Consider the following 16,314-nt stretch of genomic DNA (forward strand, 5'->3'; position numbering starts at 1 on the left):
CTACTCTACCAGTCAAAACACACACCCCACTCAATCATCATCATTGATACGAAACATCCGGAGCAATCAAAATGAATTGAAAATAATACTTACAACCACCCAGCCAGGAATTATAACTTTACTATTTCCTGGACACAATACACCTCCAATTGCACAAAGGTCTTCACCAGACATTATTCTAATATTACGGCCCCGTTACCGCGTTATGACTTTCACTGGTCTTATTGACATCCAACGTGATGCTACCAACAGAATTACATTATCATAATTCCCTCAAATGTCAAAGTCTATGTTCCTGACAATTATGTACATTATGTCACACAGCAAACGCAGCCACATGCTGAAGTTTTATCATCAAGGTTCATGATCTCACTCTGTTTCAAAATCAATAAAAACATTAAAAACACATCAACTGCACGATAAATATGCAAGTTCCTCAATTGAGTCCCTGGCCTCAAAAGGACTATTTGCAATATGAAAAATAATAGCACTACCAATGCTATAAAAGTAACTGAACTGGCAGATAAAATTCCATTTTTGTCTGTTTGTATATATCATATTACGGTAAATACCGTCTGTTCATCATTTAAACAGTAGCTTTTACCACCCAGTTGGCTATAACGGTTCTAAATATATTTTAAATTTGAAATAACATATTTATGTCATCCTTAATACAAGATTACCAACATCATACCTATGCGGGTAGGTTTGTGTAAATAAAACGAAAACTCTACAAAACGTGTTTCTTAGTCCCTTGGGACATACCCGGCCTCTGGGAATATTGAAGTCAACCAGTATAGAAGGTGAGTGAGTGAGTATGGTTTTACACCAGCAATTTTGCAGCAATATCATGACAGTCAATTTTACTATATGAATACGTCAACAATAATAACTCCACAGATAGTTCACTTTATCATCAACACAAAAAGCTGTAGACACCCGGTACGAAATGAGTGACATCGTTCGGCACAATAATGCAACACAAGCGACAAACAAATGTCAGTCAGTTCAATGTCAAACTTAACTCTATTTTCAGACAATCAGGAAGAGGTTAAGTAAAACGAGATCCCGGTCAAGACGGTGTCGTTTGAGTTCTACTGATCACTGACGCCAGATGCGATGTTGAATACACAGATGTTAAACTAGAACTAGAGAGAAAGGCTGATGACATCACTCTTGGAACTGTGTAAATCGACAAGGACTATTTCAAAAAGGAACCCATGTCTGGTCATCTGATGGTTGTCTATCGGCTATTCTTGTCATAGTGTCAACGTGCATGTTGACGGGGAATTGGCTCTTAGGGGAATCAAGGACAAAATCGGCATCACTGTCCTGGAACGTTTTATGCACAACATATAAACAATAAACAGCAAATTTCACAATGAGCGGAATACCTGCTCTGACAACACAAACACAGCGACGAGAGGAACTTCCAGCTCAATCACATCCTACACAAAGTCTTCCTTACGCAAGCACTCAAAATACCAAACTGATTAACAGTGTAATAAGTAATGATAAAAAGTAATGGATGAACAACTTCTTTATTACAATTAAGAGCGACGTTTCGTTGTAGGTTCTAACACCGTTATCAAGCAAGTGATAAGAAGTTGTTCATCTATAAATTCTTATCCTTTCTTAGTACTCCAACTTCTAACAGCCTATCAAAGAAGTTAACAGTGTAATCATAACACATAAATTGTAATGAACAACAATGAACAGAAAAATAGATAATGACGTTGCTCTGGACATGGGACATATGGGTGTGATGAACCGACACAGCTCAGGGGATAATCAATTAAGGCAAAAATGTTAATCTCTAAATAACAGTAATTAACGGGAAGTGATATGGTAGCCCAGGTTGGCTGACAGGCAATATACAATGAAATGTTGGTGAGGATTAACGACGGGGATAAGCGCCAATGGTTGTCCCAAATTCTGTCACTCTGAAACAAGCATCACACTCCACACTTATCTCAAGTGGTCGGAGCCTTAATAATAAGTATCCACATAGGTATATATGAGGGGCGTTCAATAAGTTTTGCAACTTCAATATAAGACCAAGTCGCAGAATATATTTTGCACCTTTTTTTTGCAATATATTCTCCATTCACCTCAATACAATTAATACCACTTTTATAGAAATCTGCTGATTGGCCTTCTAACCATGCCTCTGTGGCAGCCTTTATGTCACTGGTGGCTAAGTCTGGGATGTAGGGTGGGCGATTAATCTGTACAGCCCAGACTTAGCCCCCCAGTGACTTCTTCCTGTTCCGGCAAATGATATCTGCCCTACGTGGAAAACGCTTCCAGGATGACGAGGAAGTGTGCGTGCAGTGGACAATACGTTCACTGTTTCACAGTCTGTCATTAGCAAACAATGTAACAGGCACCAATAACCCAAAAGGTTGACAATCGACCCCGTTCAGGTCGTTCCATGTCAACGACAACAGGACAGGATCGATTGATCCGAAACCAGACTCTTCAAAATCGAGCTCATACGACGAATCGAGTTGCTGCAAAATTTCATCAGGCTACTGGATTACGAGTTACCTGTCAGACGATCAGTATTCGTCTTCATGCAGCTCATCTCCATACTCTACAGCCACGTGTTGTGCCGCAGACATTAATGGTGTACACAACGTCGAAACTTGGGTAATCGTCGCTGGTCACGAGTCCCTGTTCACTTTGCACTTCATTGATAGGCGTGGTCGTTTCTGGCGACGTCAAAGTGAATGTCAAGCCAATGTCAACCCCAGACCACATTACTGTTATGGTGGTGGATCGGTTTTGGTGTAGGGTGGTATCACTATACGTGTGCGAACCCCACTTCATGTGCAAAGAAGGGTCATTGTCTATTTCTGTCGGGATAAGATATTGACACCGTTGTTTGTCCCGTTTGCATGGCGTGTGGGTCGAAGTTTTGTCTTTCAGGACGACAACGTCCGTGCTCATCGTGGACGCTTCGTCAATGTTAAAATCCTGCAGCAAAACGTTCCAAGAATGCCATGGCCTGCCTTTACCCCTATGAATACATCTGTGACATGATAGGCAGACGTGTGCGTCAACGTCATAGACCGCCGACCACGTTGACTGAACTTGACCAGGCGCTGCAAGGGGAGTGGGCCAAACTACCTTAAATCGCCATTGGGAGACTCATACGCAGTACGCCTCGTCGAGAGAATGAATGTTTGATAAATCGTGGTGATAAAACGCCAGCATTGAAATTTCCCATCTCACTCCTGTTGTCCTTCAAGATCGTTGGCGTCGACAACATTTACCGTCAAACTTTACTTCCGGTTGTTATTTGTTCCCAAACTGTTAATTATTTTCATACAACTATTACTGGAAACTATTATCTCCAACAGTTATGGAAATAGTAAATTGTTTCCGAGCACCCCTTACATTTTGTTAAGAGTATATGATAAAGCCAATTGTTGAGTGAGTGAGTTAGCCTTGAGTACCCCGCACGGCGGGGCAAATCAGATATGGCCTTCACGCAGTGTACCCATGTGGGGAATCGAACTCAATCGTTGAACCTGTAATTCGGTCAGCGAAGCCTGTGATGTCCATAGATCAAATGAAAGGCCTTGGTTTAACAGCAAAATTCTTTGGCTTAAGAACAGAGAAAAGCAAAACTTTGAAACAAATCTTTTGATTTTTCAAGGTACGAAAATATAGAAACGTTTAAAAATTAATTGGGATTGCTTAGTTGTTACCTTTATCTAAACAAATATAAGAATTGTTGGAAATTACTTCTACTCCATTGTAGAGGCCTTTTCTCATTTTCTACTAATATTGATCGATGTACTGACATAGGCATTGGCACGTTTTAAATCGGAATGCCAGTTGTGTTATGTTGACCGGAATAAGGAAAGGAAGACAAAGGGGTGTTTCCAGTTTGACAACAGCACCCGAGTAGAATACCCAGGAGTGAGTACGTAATTTGCATTATCACACGCGTGTCAGACTTAACGTGATGGGTTTCTAAAGCAACTCGATGCACTTGTCGCGTATGCTATAACCCGCCATATCTTTTCACACAGATCTATTCATTTGTTCCCGAGTACATGGTGCATCTATAACTGCTGGTATCCACTCAGCTACAAGCCTGGTGATTCGCCCATGAGAGTCAAACAGGAAGTCAACATCTCCCAACATCAACGCGTGTAAATAAATATAGACGAGATATGTGAGCCATGAACATTCACGCTTCAAAGCATAACACTAACAACAACCTTCAGACGATATACCACCATTGCAAGTTTGTCTTCAGGTATAAATACAATTTTACTCAGGTTCCATTTCATTCGGTGTTTTTCGAATGACTTCTAAGAGCGAGAAGGATTTAGGATATGACTACATTATGTTGTGCCAATAAAGTATGCACATTGTGTCAATCAGGCGACATTTTAGTGTATTGGAAGAAATAGTGGAATAGTTTCCTCATACGAATCACATAGCAGATAATATTCAATAACATTTATGTGATACACTTATCAGTTCAACAACGGCACTGTTTTCTGATATACCATTCGGTACATGTTTCTCAACGATTATTTTAAGTTCAAACTAAAAGAACAATGATGCATGTACTCAAGCACCAGGTCCTGAAACCCACGTCGGTAAATGTACTTACCTGCTGCGAGGCTCAGGCTGGCAATCACAAACGCAACACTGGCTCACGCCGCCATTGTGACACCCTGCCGCACACACCAGGAAGAGAATCACGCTCTTATATAGATCAGTCTATTGTGAATCAACGTGACTTGAATTCTATTGGACAAAAGAAACTCCGTTTCCTTTGCACATGATTAACATATGATATAAAACTATCTCTTGAACTTGTATGCACCAACAACACAGGAAAATACATAAGCATACATAAATGCGCATTTAACCATAACATATTGCTTGTAAAACGTCTATACATTATAAACGCTACGTGGATTTTACTGAGCCATAACAAATGTGTAAACTGTAAATGAGATAATGTGGAAACCTCTCATGTCTTACATGGGTACAGCTATACATTTCTGTTATGTGTACTAACGGACTTCGATACATTATCGCCCATATTGCATGTAAGGATTTATCACCTAGTTGTATATACACAAACATATATTATAAGACCTCAACGTCATGAATTCCTCACTTCTCGGAGGCACAGGATCGGTTGGTTGAAATCAATGTACTTCTTAAAGTTTGAATACAAATTGTGTATTTAGTATATTATATAATCGAGTTTTCATTCGGGGAGGGGGGGGGGGGGGGGGGGGGTATGGATCCAGGGGATATCGTGATTCATAAGAGTCAAGAAAAGGGACATTCGAAGTGAACAAAGTGCATTTTATGGTGGACAAGGTTTGAATACTGCTGGTGTGCAAAATAATATTCACGTGTATATTTGAAACACCGTTCAAAACACAGCATTAAAAACAATAATTGAGAATATGACTTACACAATGTGTGAATTGATTAAAAATGGACAGGGTTGATGAGGGAGTGTGGGTGTGACATTATATTCAGCTACTGTAGTCTGCACGGTGGCATATATTCAAACGTTCTAGACAGTGCCCTCATTAGATAGAACATTGCATAAATTTCGGTAACATGCTCTCACCGTCCGCGGTGTTCCGAGCCGGAAGTTTACACACCACACTAGCATCTAAATGGTATACGTCCCTTTCCCAGACCAGGCCACAGCGCTACGTTTATCGAGTGGTATACCCTTTGCAAGGGACGCGACTCTTCCCATTAATTACTCGCGCTTAGTGCTACTGTCATGGCGGATCTGTTTACGCATTTGTTTACTGTCGAAGGTCGGCTTGTTGTTATATTAACTTACAGATCGCTTACTATAACTTCCAGGAAGTCACTTAGGTGGGTTATGGTCGGTTTTATTGTGGTTGTGTCAACAGTGAGAATGCAAAATTTGTTTGCCACCAAGTATGATTAAAATCGATATGGCTCAAGACATATCTTTTAGTATCGGAAAATACATATTATGTTATCCACGCGTGCCTCTTAGATCCTTTGGGTTAGTTGTGTCAGATTTGTTTGTTTGTTGTTGTTTAACGAAGCACTCACCAATATTTCAGCTAAATGACGGCGGTCTGTAAATAATCGAGTTTGCTCATGTATTGTCATTTTAGCCATTAATAATAAGCGGCACTGAACTTTTCAACCAAACCTTGTGAAATCATTTTATGCCACCCGTTATTATTTCTTGTGTATCATGCACAATTTTAGACAAAAGGGTGTGTTGAAAGTCTCTATGTTCTAACACTAATATGTTGAGTTTGTGTTCTGTTTCCAAAATAGAAAACACTACCATTTAACACTGCAAATTAGGGCTGGGACGGGTGACTCGGGTACTCGAGTCTTGTGGGTCCTGAGTAGGACCCGGGTACCCACAGGACTAAGCCGGACCCGTGGTTAGTCACGTTATGTATTGTTTAAAGACAAAAACATACTATAGCTCAGTGGTTACACTACAAGTCGCTAATGTTAGCATTATTCTCTGACGATGCACTCATTCCATTTGACTTGTAAATGTTTGAGTAAAGATAAAGCTTCAGTCATCTTCAGTGTACGCATGATCTGATTGTTTGATACATGTATCTGAATAGCTTCAGCCAGGGCTGCGGTAAAACAATTACCAATCTGACATTGTGTTCCCTACTCTTGAGACTTGCAGTGGGTACCCGGGTAATAGAGGATCGGGTAACCGGGTAGTAAATTTGAACTCGTCCCAGCCCTACTGCAAATATATCACAAAATAAATGCCTCGATAACTGCAAACTGTGAAAAGTTTTATTGAGGTATGGTACTTAGTTTTAAGTCTTAATTTCATTTCATCTGTGCTTTAAAACTTAAATTTACAAATAAAGCGTGTGTGACAGTGTTAATGCACTTTCACACTTCCAAATACAAGGAATAAAATCTGGTATTCAAGTTTCAGTGAATGTTACTTTTGTTAGAAATACAGTCAAAATCAATTGGGTTTCTGTCACTTGCAGAACTACAACAACATTTTCTAGTGTGACTTATAACTTGAAAACATAGATTCTTCTCAAACTTTGAGTATCAACAGGACAGGTGCTGTGTGAGGTTTGATTTCAATTTTTGGATTTTCTGAAAAAATACAGCTGTTTTTCATTGGGTTACTTATATTTTTTCTACTTAAACATTTTAAGTACTGCATGCATTCTTTTGAAATTTAGGAACAGTTTCCATACTAAAATAGAGGAGGTGCAGTGCAAAGTTTGATAAGTGGAATTTCTCAGAAAATATACCGGTATCTTGTTTCATGTTTTGAACTTAGAAATATTTTTATACCCCTGACCTAAAAGCTTGAAAAGGGCAGCGCATCATATTTAGGACATAAACATACTGTGTTTTCAATGTAGAGCTAGGTTACCTGTAGATTTAACCATGCTAAATTTAATTTGGAACCAAAAGCGCATCATGTGGTTTCAAATATTAAATCTCCATTCTACCACGACTAAATAAAACGCCAACTCTTTTGTATTACAAAAATATATTGAGTGAAGTGGCATGGATTGAGTCCAGTATTTTGAGTGGGTTGTTGATCTGAATTTACGGAATCCCTGACAACAGCCTGTAAACACAATATGGTGCTCTTTGTCCAGCAGTTCGTTTACACTCTAATACTTCACACAAACTTATCAGACCCATGAAGACCCGGGGTAGATTAGGTCTTCAGCAACCTATTTTTGTCATTGATATCATGAGCATCAATCCACGCAATTGGGATCGATGACATGCTTCAACCAAGTCAGCGAGCCTGACCACCCGATCCCATTAGTCGCCTCTCATGACAAGCATAGTCGTCTTTTGGGGCAAGAATGGGTTGCTTAAGACCTATTCTACCCTGGATCTTCACGGGTCAACTGTTATGATGTCATAACACATGTAAGATATTTATTATTTTTAGTATATATGACTCCTACTGGAACGTCTACACATTATTATATAAAAGAAACCCCACTGTGTTTTTACCAATATCAATTAAACGGGAGACGAACACTGGTCGCGGAAAGGGACAACTACAGACTTTTCATATTGCTTGTATGGAGCGCGTGGGTAAATAGTGGTCACTACCTCCACAACTGTTGAAATATAATGATTATTTTTACTATATATGACTCCTACTGGTCACTCTACACATTATTATATCTAAGAAACATCCCTGTGTGTTTTCCATTGTCAATTAAATGGGAGACGAACACTGGTCGCGGAAAGGGACAACAACAGACTTTTCATATTGCTTGTATATAGCGCATGGGTAAATAATCGTCGCTACCTCCACAATTGTTGAAATATAATGATTATTTGTACTACGTATGACTCCTACTGGACCGTCTACACATTATTATATCAAAGAAACATCCCTGTGTGTTTTCCAATATCAATTAAACAGGAGACGAACACTGGTCGCGGAAAGGGACAAGTACAGACTTTTCATATTGCTTGTATGTAGCGCATGGGTAAATAATCGTTGCTAACCCCACAGCTGTTGAAATATATTTATTAGTTTTACTATGTATGACTCCTACTGGTCAGTCTACACATAATTATATCAAAGAAACATCCCTGTGTGTTTTCCAATATCAATTAAACAGGAGACGAACACTGGTCGCGGAAAGGGACAAGTACAGACTTTTCATATTGCTTGTATGTAGCGCATGGGTAAATAATCGTTGCTAACCCCACAGCTGTTGAAATATATTTATTATTTTTACTATGTATGACTCCTACTGGCTAGTCTACACATAATTATATCAAAGAAACACCCCTGTGTGTTCTCCATTGTCAATTAAATGGGAGACGAACACTGGTCGCGGAAAGGGACAACAACAGACTTTTCATATTGCTTGTATATAGCGCATGGGTAAATAATCGTTGCTAACACCACAGCTGTTGTAATATATTTATTAGTTTTACTATGTATGACTCCTACTGGACCGTCTACACATTATTTTATCAAAGAAACATCCCTGTGTGTTTTCCAATATCAATTAAACAGGAGACGAATACTGGTCGCGGAAAGGGACATCTACAGACTTTTCATATTGCTTGCATATAGCATGTTGGTAAATAGTGGTCACTTCCTCCACAGCTGTTGTAATATATTTATTATTTTAACTATTTATGACTCCTACTGGTCACTCTACACATTATTATATCAAAGAAACATCCCTGTGTGTTTTCCATTGTCAATTAAATGGGAGACGAACACTGTTCGCGGAAAGAGACAACCACAGACTTTTCATATTGCTTGTATATAGTGTGTGGGTAAATATTCGTCGCTACCTCCACAACTGTTGAAATGTAACGTTTATCTTTACTATGTATGACTCCTACTGGACCGTCTACACATTATTATATAAACTGAAGCAACGCAACACAATCATTACTAAACAATAAAATACACAGCTATATCACATGGCACAATACAATCACTTTTCGCAGAAATCTTATGAGCATTATTCAAACTTTCATTCCAAGAGAGAATGAAGCAACCATTGCAATGTTCAGTTTTAAAATACTGCTCTCGTGACGTCATAATGTTCTACAAATAGGATAGCATTGTTACATGAAGGACATGACATGGATGTGGTCATGGTACCGAACTTGACAGTACACTCTTTGAATCGTTGTTCGTCGAGTTTTTCGCCAAAGAAATATTGCTACAATTGTTAAAAATACTTAAAAATAATCCAGGAACCGCAACCGATTGTTCAGCAAAGTTTTTTAGAGTTAGTATTTGTTTGCGTTTACGAAAGTGCTTGCAGATGCCACAGTCAGAATACTAGATTGTAACAACTAAAAGGTCCTTTGCAACAAAACTATTTACTAACAAAAACATAATGATTCGGTCGGTGGATCACCAATGATAAACGTACAGAGTAGTGGTATAGCGTCCACCCGGAGAGCGGGAGTTTGGGGGTTCGATACTGTATAACAATATGAGGTAATCTACGTGAAATTTGAATGTCATTTCTGTAATGTTGAACTCAGCTAGGCAAAGCAGGGAAACCGGTTTTTCAGGTTTGTGCAACAATCTGTCTGAAGCACACCCACGTATGGTCCCATGAGTGATAATCTAAATTTTGGAGCGGTAGTAATACAGCCTGAACCAACGTAAAATACACAAACGAAACCGTTGTGACCTATCCACCGGTTCAACTCATCCTTTCCTCATACAGACGTTTTCCAGTGTATAATTTACATATGTCGCAGCTGGTATCTGGACAATAACAAGCCTGCTGATTCGCCCGTGACAGTCAAACAGGAAGTAACGTCGGGTGTTGATGCACGGCGTTTCAACATCTCCCACTATCGACGCGTGTTTACAAAATACTTATGTTGTGTTTAACTGGTGATACTAGGTGCTCATTTTATCCTTAGCATGGCGCTGTGCCCCATTTGATCAGCAACGGTTTGTGCATTAAAGGATGAGCATACCACTCCTAAACATTACAGACAGCAAGGCTCAACTGCCTCACAGCGTGTCAGCACATTGAGACGATATATAACCATTGCAAACTTCATTACCACGATCATATTTTACTTTAGTTAAAAATACAGTTCTGTTCATTCCTTGATTTACGAATCACTTCTACGAAATAGGTAAACAACGAGACTCAAGACTCTGGTGCTGAAACCCATGTAGGTAAAGAATGTACTTACCTGCTGCGATACTCAGACTGACAATCAAAAACACAACACTGGCCCAGACCGCCATTGTGACATCCTAGGGCACAGACCAGGAAGAAGATTACGTTCCTGTTGAGGTCTGTTTATAGTGAGTGAGTGAGTTGGGTTTTACGCCGCTTTTTACAGTATTTTAGTTATAGCACGGCGTGTCAGCTTAATGTGGGGGGGGGGGGGAAGCCCGAAGTGATACAGGTCTCTGACGTTTACCACTTTGGTGAAACCCACGTGCACGGGTATCTGTTTATAGGTAAACACCGGGAAGTGAATTCTTTTGGACAACACGGGTTGCCTATAAAGTAACTATTAAATGTTTAGGTTGTCCTATTTTTATGTGTGTGTCCATCACATGAAAGTAACACATCATGAACGGAAATACACATATAAAAAGCGAAATGTCTAAGATATTTTAATTCCCAAGTTAAGGCAACATGAAGTGTACTCCCCACAAATAAGCTGCACGTGTACCTTCTACAATGTTGTTTTGTAATATCACACACACACACAAGAACAAAAGGTCATTCCCTCACTGTTTGCTTAGCCACATATCTAATGTATGCTGACACTTTAACGTGGTACATGATCAGCTGAAATTAATATCCTTTAAACATTGTGTAGCAATTATTTTGCTCCAATCTATACTATTGGAGGGGGTCCAAGGGATCTCATAACAATCGATGGTTGTGGTCTGACTGGCATTTGCTCATGATCTCAACCATTCGGTTACTTACAGGCCGCTTTGATACATCTTGCATTCTGGTGATATTGTGCAAAGTAAACATCCACGTATTTATTTGAACACACCTTTCAAAACACAATATTGCAGACACAATAACCATGAACGGTACTCACACAAGTTGTGCTTCGGTTAAAAATGCAAGGCGTAAACAGGAAATTGGGAAATATGACAACGTCAGCTACTGTAGACTGCACAGAGTGCATATTCCTGCCAAACCTCCTGTTAATACGAGCAACTATCAGTTCGTGATTAAGAATCGACGAGCCATTGAGGAGCGGGGGCTGTTCACGAGGCGACAGTTTTAACATAATTAAATTATATTTATACTTTTTCAAACTTAAATACGTCCCTACATTTATACTTTGACACAACATTCTTTTGTGGTACATATTTTAAAAAATAAAATAAAAATGTTTGTAATCTGTGTACTTTGTGAGTCATTCTTTTGTGATGCCGTGGAAGGTATTCCCTGCGGCTGCTGCACGTGCTCCGTCGCAAGTTCATCGTTACAGTATGTGGTTAAAAGTTTGGTTGGGTCCTAAACGTGTATTCAATCAATCCCCTTGACATCTGAAGAATAATTTTGAGTATGTTTTAAAATGAGACAATGAGATAACCTTACAAGTTTGATTCCTGACAGGTTTAATCTCAAGTACCCCCCGACTGGCTTATTTGGTGAAAGATGAGGATTGATTGGTCACCTGACTGACAGAGTGTTGTCAGGACCATCCACGTTGATCGTTTGCTCAGGGTATAAACCATTGGTTTTCCTTTGACCGGATTTGATAATTTAAAGGCCGCCGTGATATATACTGATGGAAATGAATAAGGGTACACATAGTTTTAGGCACAGCAAATTGGTATGCTATCATGGTAGCCTTGCCTACCAAATACGCACATAAACACATCTCAAAGCCTTGATTCTTGTTGGAGGTGGCGTAAACATCTCACTCACAGTGTAATTACACCAATAACATTGCTTGTTTGTTGTGTAGGAAGCTGTACACTGTATACATCAGAGCCACTACTGGCAATTCTGTCATCTACGCTATTAGAAGGTTGAAACTAAGTTCATCATGCTAGAAAGTGTTTTTGAACTACTGGCACAGAATATTTGTATTGTCGTTAACACGAAAGGTTTTAAACGGTTGAACGGCTATTTAGAGGGTAGTGGATGTAATAAAACTTGAAAACACAATTCATACATGTCCAATTTCGAGTAAAGATCTAACCTTCTGGACGATTGATAGATAAACTCCTCTTCCCTAAAACGTTTTGTGCGATTCATAATTGAAATAACGGAGATTCAACTCCCGACCCACGCACTCACGCACGCACGCACGCACGCACGCACGCACGCTCGCACACACACTACTGCCGCCACATCATAACTTCGTTCGAGGTCGACAAGGAAGTTATGCTACATCAGTAGGCTGCGATGTAGTGTGTGTTAGACCAGGAAGCCAAGTACACAATTGCTATTCGAGATCTACATTGTGTTTTGTTATTTTGAAAAGACTTGCCAGGAAGATCACATTCGATGCAAAGCACCACATGCTGTATTTAGAAATTATGCTAAAAGGGTATCATGAGGTCATATGATTAGGACGAATAAATACGGACCTTTTGCGTACCCTTAAGTAAATAATGACAATGAAACATGCATTTTTATTGTAATCATAACTACAAATCTACAATGGTTAATTTCAAGTAAAATGAAATGATATTAAGAGGTTAATGGCTGTCACTTTGCATACTATGCCCTATATAAGTGCTAGACTTTTGTATCAGTCCAAGACTCCTATATCAACCCGAGATTCCCATATCAGCTCGAGGCTATTATGTCAGTCCAACACTCATAACTATATCAGACCAAAACTCCCATATCAGCCCAAGACTCTCTGATCAGTCCAAGACCCTCTTATCAGTCCAAGACTCCCGTATCAGTTCAAAACTACTAAATCAGTCCAACATTCCCATATGAGCCCAAGACTGCTTTATCAGTCCAACATTCCAATATCAGCCCAAGACTCCTTTATCAGTCCAACACTCCTATATCAACCCGAGATTCCCATATCAGCTCGAGACTGCTATGTCAGTCCAACACTCATAATTATATCAGACCAAGACTCCCATATCAGTTCAAGACTCTTGCATCAGTGCAAGACTCCCGTATCAGTCCAAGACTACTACATCAGCCCAAGACTCCCATTTCAGCCCAAGACACCCATAGCGGCCAGAAACTCCCATATCAACCCTAAACTCCTATCTCAGCCCGGCACTGCCGTGTTAGCCTGAGATTCACATGCCTTCTCGCGATTCTTATATCAGCGCTCAGTGACTATGAGTATCATATACTAGAAAGTAACCAAGAGAGATTATTCGAAATGACTTAATGCTTATGTTGTGTGATACGGCTACGTGGTCATACGCCTTGTTATAGAGACATCGATATGCATTCCGAAGTGATGAAAATGCGTGAGAGTCGAAATGTGTAAGAGATACGTAAACACGCCCTTGTGCCCTTATACACAACCTACCCGACCACTTCAACGTTCCAGAAAGTGCCCTCAGTACATAGACCATTACATATATTTCGGTAACATGCTCTCACCGTTCGGTAATCCGAACCGGAAGTTTACACACCACACTAACATCTAAAAGTAGAAATCTTTTGAGGATTATTCAAACTGTCACTGTAAGAGAGAATGAAGCAACCTTTCAACGTTCAGTTTTAAAGTACATACTGCTTTCATGACATCATTATGTTCTACAAATAGAATGTCCAAGCATTTTTACATGAGGGACATGAAGGATGTGGTCATGGTACCGAACTTGACAGTACACTCTTTGAATGGTTGTTCGTCGAGTTTTCGCCGTGGAAATATTGCTACAATTGCTTAAAGTCCTTATAATCTAGGAACCGCAACAGATTATCTGTAAGCAATGTTAGTAAGACCCTTATTTGAAAATGCCTTACGTGTGTACGGGTTTGCGAAAGACATTGCATGTCCTTAAGTAATTGACGTCTGGACGCAAGAAAAAGGGGAATGAAATACTCAGAAACAGCCACTAGATGAATGGCATTGTGATCGGTTCAAGACACCTCTGTCAATTCAATGCCCTTTATCAGCCCTCGACTCCTACATTATCCTTAAGACAAGCTTCACTCACCTAAACACGGCAACAGTCGGAAGTAAACATGCTTCACCCACCTGATCACAATGATAGTCTGAAGTAGACAAGTTTCACCCACCTGAACATAATAATAGTCTGAAGTACACAAGCTCAACCCACCTTAACACCGCAAAAGTCTGAAGTAGACAAGCTTCACCAACATAAACACAGCAACAGTCGGAAGTAGACAAGCTTAACCAACCTAAACACCGCAACAATCTGAAGTAGACAAGCTTAACCAACCTTAACACAGCAACAGTCTGAAGTAGACAAGCTTAACTCACCTAAACACCGCAACAGTCGGAAGTAGACAAGTTTCACCAACATAAACACAGCAACATTCGGAAGTAGACAAGCTTAACCAACCTAAACAAAACAACAGTCTGAAGTAGACAAGCTTAACCAACCTTAACACAGCAACAGTCTGAAGTAGACAAGCTTAACCAACCTAAACACCGCAACAGTCGGAAGTAGACAAGCTTCACCAACCTAAACAAAACAACAGTCGGAAGTAGACAAGCTTAACCAACCTAGATAAAACAACAGTCGGAAGTAGACAAGCTTCACCAACCTAAACACCGCAACAGTCGGAAGTAGACAAGCTTCACCCACTTAAACACAGCAACAGTCTGAAGTAGACAAGCTCTACCCACCTAAACACCGCAACAGTCGGAAGTAGACAAGCTTCACCAACCTAAACACCGCAACAGTCGGAAGTAGACAAGCTTCACCCACCTAAACACAGCAACAGTCGGAAGTAGACAAGCTTCACCAACATAAACACAGCAACAGTCGGAAGTAGACAAGCTTAACCAACCTAAACACCGCAACAGTCGGAAGTAGACAAGCGTAACCAACCTTAACACAGCAACAGTCGGAAGTAGACAAGCCTCCCAAACCTAAACAAAACAACAGTCTGAAGTAGACAAGCTTAACCAACCTAGATAAAACAACAGTCGGAAGTAGACAAGCTTCACCAACCTAAACACAGCAACAGTCTGAAGTAGACAAGCTCTACCCACCTAAACACCGCAACAGTCGGAAGTAGACAAGCTTCACCAACCTAAACACCGCAACAGTCGGAAGTAGACAAGCTTCACCCACCTAAACACAGCAACAGTCGGAAGTAGACAAGCTCAACCCACCTAAACACCGCAACAGTCGGAAGTAGACAAGCTTCAACAACCTAAACACCGCAACAGTCGGAAGTAGACAAGCTTCACCCACATAAACACAGCAACAGTCTGAAGTAGACAAGCTCAACCCACCTAAACACCGCAACAGTCGGAAGTAGACAAGCTTCACCAACCTAAACACCGCAGTAGTCGAAAGTAGAGAAGCTTCACCCACCTATACACAGCAACAGTCTGAAGTAGACAAGCTCAACCCACCTAAACACCGCAACAGTCGGAAGTAGACAAGCTTCACCAACCTAAACAAAACAACAGTCTGAAGTAGACAAGCTTCACCCACCTGAACATAATGATTGTCTGAAGTAGACAAGCTTCACCCACCTAAACACCGCAACAGTCGGAAGTAGACAAGCTTCACCAACCTACACAAAACAACAGTCGGAAGTAGACAAGCTTCACCAACCTAAACACCGCAACCGTCGGAAGTAGACAAGCTTCACCAACCTAAACACAGCAACAGTCGGA

General features: G+C 40.2%; 1 protein-coding gene across 2 annotated transcripts in view; it reads right to left on the reverse strand.

The window, feature by feature from the left end:
* Window positions 1-16,314, reverse strand: part of LOC124113984 (multiple epidermal growth factor-like domains protein 10) — a 90,143-nt gene that overhangs the window by 43,007 nt on the left and 30,822 nt on the right. Inside the window, exon 1 of one of the 2 annotated variants that reach the window (XM_048400477.1) lies at window positions 10,717-10,783. The exons of the other annotated variant lie outside the window; for it this stretch is intronic. Coding sequence (XP_048256434.1) covers window positions 10,717-10,771 — 55 coding nt within the window. The 5' untranslated portion in view covers window positions 10,772-10,783. Of the gene's footprint in view, window positions 1-10,716; window positions 10,784-16,314 lie in introns of those variants that run through there. 2 annotated transcript variants of the gene reach the window in all.

This window comes from Haliotis rufescens, unplaced genomic scaffold, assembly GCF_023055435.1.
Source record: "Haliotis rufescens isolate VD_foot unplaced genomic scaffold, xgHalRufe1.0.p SCAF_2, whole genome shotgun sequence".
Classification (NCBI taxonomy): domain Eukaryota; kingdom Metazoa; phylum Mollusca; class Gastropoda; order Lepetellida; family Haliotidae; genus Haliotis; species Haliotis rufescens.